This window comes from Hypanus sabinus, unplaced genomic scaffold (assembly GCF_030144855.1).
Source record: "Hypanus sabinus isolate sHypSab1 unplaced genomic scaffold, sHypSab1.hap1 scaffold_221, whole genome shotgun sequence".
Lineage (NCBI taxonomy): Eukaryota > Metazoa > Chordata > Chondrichthyes > Myliobatiformes > Dasyatidae > Hypanus > Hypanus sabinus.
In genome coordinates this window covers 166,147-172,226 of record NW_026780320.1, presented here as the reverse complement: position 1 = coordinate 172,226, position 6,080 = coordinate 166,147, and the positions used below count along the sequence as shown (strand labels likewise).

At 47.4% G+C, this 6,080-nt stretch overlaps 1 protein-coding gene across 3 annotated transcripts in view; it reads right to left on the bottom strand.

Annotated features, from left to right (window-relative positions):
* Positions 1-1,073: 1,073 nt before the first annotated feature.
* Positions 1,074-6,080, bottom strand: part of LOC132387798 (NACHT, LRR and PYD domains-containing protein 3-like) — a 28,913-nt gene continuing 23,906 nt past the window's right edge. For 2 of the 3 annotated variants that reach the window (XM_059960176.1, XM_059960178.1), the window contains 3 exons: positions 1,720-1,890; positions 1,397-1,564; positions 1,074-1,232 (listed from right to left, as the gene is read on the bottom strand). In XM_059960176.1, coding sequence (XP_059816159.1) covers positions 1,145-1,232; positions 1,397-1,564; positions 1,720-1,890 — 427 coding nt within the window. In that variant the 3' untranslated portion in view covers positions 1,074-1,144. The remainder of the gene's footprint in view (positions 1,233-1,396; positions 1,565-1,719; positions 1,891-6,080) is intronic. The other variant, XM_059960177.1, reaches the window with a different exon arrangement.

Here is a 6,080-nt window from a genome sequence, read left to right as displayed (position 1 = left end):
GTATGGGTTTAAGAGATGGGGGAGGTGAACAGCGTGGGGAGGGATCAAGAGAGCGGGAGGTGTAGAGAGAGATGCGGGCAGAAAAGTAATAAAAGGGTGGGTAGAGGATAGGGTGGGAAGAGGTGTGGAGAGAGGATAGCGTGGGGCAGGGGTGGAGAGAAGAGGATAGGGTGGAGAGAGGAGGATAGGGTGCAGAGAGGATAAGGTGGGGAGAGAGAGGTGGGGGAAGAGATGGAGAGAGAAGAGGGGACAGAGAGAGAGGCTGAGGGAGTGGGTCTCATCTCCTACCCTCCTCGATCTGATTCCTCCCTCTTCACCCATTCACCCATTTTAAATCAACGCGTCCCTCCCTCTCTTGCACTCACTTCTACCAAAGCCGTCACTCTCTCCCCAGCGGCAATTTCAAGTGAAGCGTCGGACAACCCACCTCTCCCGGAAGTCTCCCGCAGATTGATAGTGGCTCCCTGACGGCCGCGAATTATATACGATATCCCGCAAATCGATTTTTTTGAGAATGAGAGAGAGAATTGAATACTCTGCCATGGCAGAGTTAAAAAAAAATATAAAACGTACTTCACCCCAGACTACACTGAAGTGTACCCCTGCCTAATAGGGGTCAGGAATAATGACAGTGTTGTTCGCTGCACTGTTTGCAACATTGAGTCTTCTATTGCCCATGGGGAGGTTAAATCACTGTTGAGGTGAGTTTAACGGTGTCATTCGTTCACTAGCATAGCTAACGCTATTTAAACTAGCTGGCTGGCTGCTAAGGAGTTAATGTCTCTATTGCAGACATCCCAGCACTCCCAGGAGTCTCCCACAAATTGATGGTGCCTGCTTCCCTGAAATGAGATTTTTCAGGGTGGAATGAATTGAGTGATGGAATGGTGCAGATGGGTAATTCTCTGGGGTGTCACGAGGGAGTCTCAAACACGCACATCCGGCGGAAGCTGACCCGTCGAACAACAGGCGGAAACACATCACAGTGGGACCGCTCCGAGCGACGCACAGCGCGAGGTCTGAGCCGGTTCCATTAAAAGCGTTGAGAATCACCCCCGGCGCATGGCCATTAAAGGTAAGGGAGGGTGTTAAAGTTGAGGGCAGGGAATCGGCCAAGATGTCCCCATCCCGTGGGCGGGGATGTTCACACGATCACTCTCAGTCCGGGTCTGGGTTCCTGCAGAGATCTCAGTTCCTTCTCCCCGGTCCAACTGAACCGGTTACTGTACAGCCTGAAACAGATGGGAGAATAAATATAAAATAAACAGATTACACAACAGTGTCAATAACAGGGGACCGGGGTTAATGTTTCAACAACACTCACAGACAAATATCACCAGAAAACCCGCGGATCCGCTGATATTTTATCACATTGAACATTAACACAAACACTCACAGGATCCGCTCCAGACTCGGGAGGGTCAGTATAAGGTGGCGGAGAGCAGGGACAGATCGGTCTGTCAGACAGTTGTATCTCAGGTCCAGCACCGTCAGTGATGGGTTTGTTCTGAGAGCGGAGGCGAGATCCTCGGCACCAGAATCTGTGAGACCGACTTTCCACAGCCTGGAGATGAGAGAGAATGAGGGTGAAGGACACAGAGAGATTGGAGATGGTTCAAATCCCCAGTGTTTATCAGTAACGCAATTACTGATCACATTAATGTTCAATGTCAGACACCCAGAGACTGTAAGCACAATCTCCCACAGTCTGGTACTTACTGCAGTTTCAGTATTTTGCACTCCGGGTTCCCCAAAGCTGCAGATACTAATTTCACTCCTGAATCTCCCAGTTCGTTATAACTCAGGTTCAGCTCCATTAGTGATGGGTTTGTACTGAGAGCAGCGGCGAGATCCTCAGCACCAGAATCTGTGAGACCGACAGTGTCCAGCCTCGAGATGAGAGAGAGTGAGGGTGAAGGACACAGAGAGACAGGAGAAGGTACAAATTCCCAGTGTTTATCAGTAACACAATTACTGATTTTTCTTTCTGCAGCACGACTGCGCAAGTCGGCCACTGAGAACAACGAGAAGAGTTTAAAAGGAAGACAGATTTACAGAGCGAGCGTCAGAGGAGCGGGAGACAGAGTAGGAAGGCTTTGGCTCAACGGGGCTTCGGCGATAAAGGGTCGAGGCGAGGTAGGTTATCTGTTTACAATACAGACAGAGAGCATGTGTGTGAGGCTGGTTTTCTGTGCTCAGTGTCAGATGTGGGAGATCCTGGAGACTGCACATGGTGTGTCGAGCTGCAGCTCCTTAGAGACCGAGTTAGGGAACTGGAGATGCATCTCGATGACCTTCATCTGGTCAGGGAGAGCGAGGAGGTGATAGAGAGGAGTTACAGGCAGGTGGTCACACCGGGGCCACAGGAGACTGAAGAAGTGGGTCACGGTCAGGAGGGAAGGGCAAGAAGCAGGTACTAGAGAGTACCCCTGTGGCTGTACCCCTTGAAAATAAGTACTCCTGTTTCAGTACGGCTGGAGGGGGTGACAGCTTGGGGGCTGGGGTGATGAAGTAACACTGGCCATGCCCCTGGCACAGCCTGGCCTTGTGGATCAGAAGGGCAGAGAAAGGAAGAGGATGGCAGTAGAGAAAGGGGACTCTACGGTTAGTGGGTCAAACAGGCGTTGCTCTGGACACAGGACAGAAACTCGGATGTAGTTTGCCTCGCAGGTGCCATGATGATTCAGATTGCGTCCAAGATATTCTAAGTGGGATGGAGAACAGCCACAGGTTGTGGTACTTATTGGGGCAAATGACATAGGTAGGAAAAGGTAAGAGGTCCCGAAAACGGACTACAGGGCGTTTGGAAGTAAGTTGAGTAACAGGACCGCAAAGGTAGTAATCTCGGGATTACTGCATGTGCAACATGACAGTGAGAATAGGAATAGAATGAGGTTGCGGATAAATGCGTGGCTGAGGGATTGAAGCAGGAGATGGGGATTCAGATTTCTGGATAATTGGGACCTCTTTTGGAGCAGGTGTGACCTGCACAAAAAGGATGGGTTCCACTTGAATCCCAGGGGGCCAATATCCTGGCAGGAACGTTTGCCAAGACTGTTGCGGAGAGTTTAAATAGAATTGCTGGGCGTGGGAAAGGAAAGGCAGGTTGGCTCACAAATAATGAAAATTTGGAGACAGTGCGAGAGGGAAGATAGGCAGGTGATAGCGAAGGGACGCTCTCAGACTGACGGTTTGAGATGAGTCTATTTTAATGCAAGGAGTATGATGAACAAAGTGGGTGAGCTCACATCGTGGTCCAGCTGTTGGAGCTATGATGTTGTAGCCATTACAGAGACTCGGATGGCTCAGGGACAGGAATGGCTACTTCGAGTGCCAGGCTTTATATGTTTCAGAAAGAATAGGGAGGGGGGCAAAAGAGGTGGGGGTGAGGCACCGTTGATCAGAGATAGTGTCACGGCTGCAGAAAAGGAAGACTTCATCGAGCAGTTATCTATGGAGTGTCTGTGGGTGAAAGTTAGGAACAGGAAGGGGATCAATAACTCCACTGGGTGTTTTGTATAGACCACCCAACAGTAACAGGGACATCAAGAAGCAGATAGGAAGACAGATTCTGGAAAGGAGTAATAATAACAGGGTTGTTGAAGTGTGAGATTTTAATTTCCCAAATATTGATTGGCATCTCCCTAGATTGAGGTATTCAGATGGGGTGAAGTTCATTAGGTATGTTCAGAAAGGTTTCTTGACACAATATGTAGATAAGCCTGCAAGAAGCCAGGCTGTAGTTAATCTGCTATTGAAAAATGAACCTGGCCGTTTGTCAAGTCTCTCTGTGGGAGATCATTTTGGAGATAGTAATCACAATTCTATCTCTTTTACCACAGCATTAGCGAGGGACAGGAGCAGGCAAGTTAGGGAAACCTTTAATTGGAGTAAGGGGAACTGTGAGGCTATCAGGCTGGAATTTATAGGCATGAATTGGAAACAGAGTCTCTCAGGGAAAGTTACCAAAGAAATGTAGAAAATGTTGAGGGGATACTTGTGTGGGGATCTGAGTAGGTACGTTCCAATGAGACATGGAAATGATGGTAGGGTAAGATCCGTGGTGTGCAAAGGCCGTTGTAAATCTATCAAGAAGAAAAGAAGAGCTTACGAAAGGTTCAAAAAACTAGATAATAATATGAATCTGGAAGATTATAAGGCTAGCAGGAATGAGATTAGGAATGAAATTAGGAGAGCGAGAAGGGGTCATGAGAAGGCCTTGGCGGACAGGATTAAGGAAAACCCCAAAGCATTCTGCATGTATGTGAAGAGCAAGAGGATAAGATGTGAGAGAATAGGACCAAACAAGTGTGACAATGGAAAAGTGCGTATGGAACCGGAGGTATTTAATGAATCATTTGTTTCAGTATTCACGACGGAAAATGATCTTGGTGATTGTAAGGATGACTTGCAGTGGACTGAAAAGCTTTACAATGTAGATATTAAGAAAGGGGATGTGCTGGAACTTTTGGAAAGCATCAAGTTGGATAAGTCACCAGAAGATGACGGGATGTACCCAAGGTTACTGTGGGAAGCGAGGGAGGAGATTGCTGAGCCTCTGGCAAAGATCTTTGCATCATAACTGAGGACATGAGAGGTTGCAGAGAATTGGAGGGTTGCGAATGTTGTTCCCTTGTTCAAGAAAGGGAATAGGGATAATCCAGGAAATTATAGAAGAGTGAGTCATACTTCAGTTGTTAGTAAGTTAATGGACAAGATCCACAGAGGCAGGATTTATGAACATCTGGAGAGGCAAAATATGATTAGGAATAGTCAGTGTGGCTTTGTGAAAGGCAGGTCGTGCCTCACTAGCCCAATTGCATTTTTTGAGGATGTTTCTAAGCACATTGATGAAGGTAGAGCAGTAGATGTTGTGTATATGGATTTCAGCAAGACACTTAATAAGGTACTCCATGCAAAGCTTATTGAGAGAGTAAGGAGGCATGGGATCCAAGAGGACAGTGTTTTGTGGATCCACAGAAAGCAAAGAATGGTTGCAGACGGGTCATATTCTGCACGTAGGTCGGTGAGCAGTGGTGTGACTCAAGGATCTGTTCTGAGACCCCCAGTCTTTGCGATTTTTATAAATGACCTGGATAAGGAAGTGAAGGGATGGGTTAGTAAATTTGCTGATGACACAAAGATTGGGGGTGTTGTGGATAGTGGGGAGGGCTGTCAGAGGTTACAGCAGGACATTGATGGAATGCAAAACTGGGCTGAGAAATGGCAGATGGAGTTCAACCCAGATAGGTGTGAGGTGGTTCATTTTGGTAGGTCAAAGATGATGGTTGAATATAGTATTCATGGTAAGACACTTGGCAGCGTGGAGGTTCAGAGGGATCTTGCGGTCCGAGTCCGTATGTCACCCAAAGCATCTACGCAGGTTGAATCTGCAGTACGGTATATTGACCTTTATCAATCATGGGATTGAGTTTAAGAGTCGAGAGGTAATGTTGAAGCTATATAGAACCCTGGACAGACCCCACTTGGAGTACTCTGCTCAATTCTGATTGCGTCACAATAGGAAGGACGTGGAAGCCATAGAAAGGGTGCAGAGGAGATTTAGATGCACGTTGCCTGGATTGGGGAGCATGCGTTATGAGAATAGGTTGAGTGAACTCGGCCTTTTCTCTTGGAGTGATGGAAGATGAGAGTTGACCTGATAGAGGTGTACAAGATAATGAGAGGCATTGATTGTGTGGATAGTCAGGCTTTTCTCCAGGGCTGAAATGGCTAGAATGACAGGGCACATTTTTAAGGCACTTGGAAGCAGGTACAGAGGAGATGTCAGAGGTAAGTTTTTTTTTACGCAGAGAGTACTGAGTGCGTGGAATGGGCTGTCGGCAGTAGCAGTGGAGGGGGAAACGATAGGGTCTTTAAGAGAATCCTGGATGGCTACTTGGAGCTCAGAAAAATAGACGGCCATGGGTACAGCCTAGGTAGTTCTAAAGTAGGGATATGTTCAACACAGGCTTGTGGGCCAAAGGGCCTGTATTGTGCTGTATATTTTCTATGTTTCTGTGTTCCTACTGATTACATTAATGTTCATTGTCAGACACCCAGTGACTGTAAACACAATC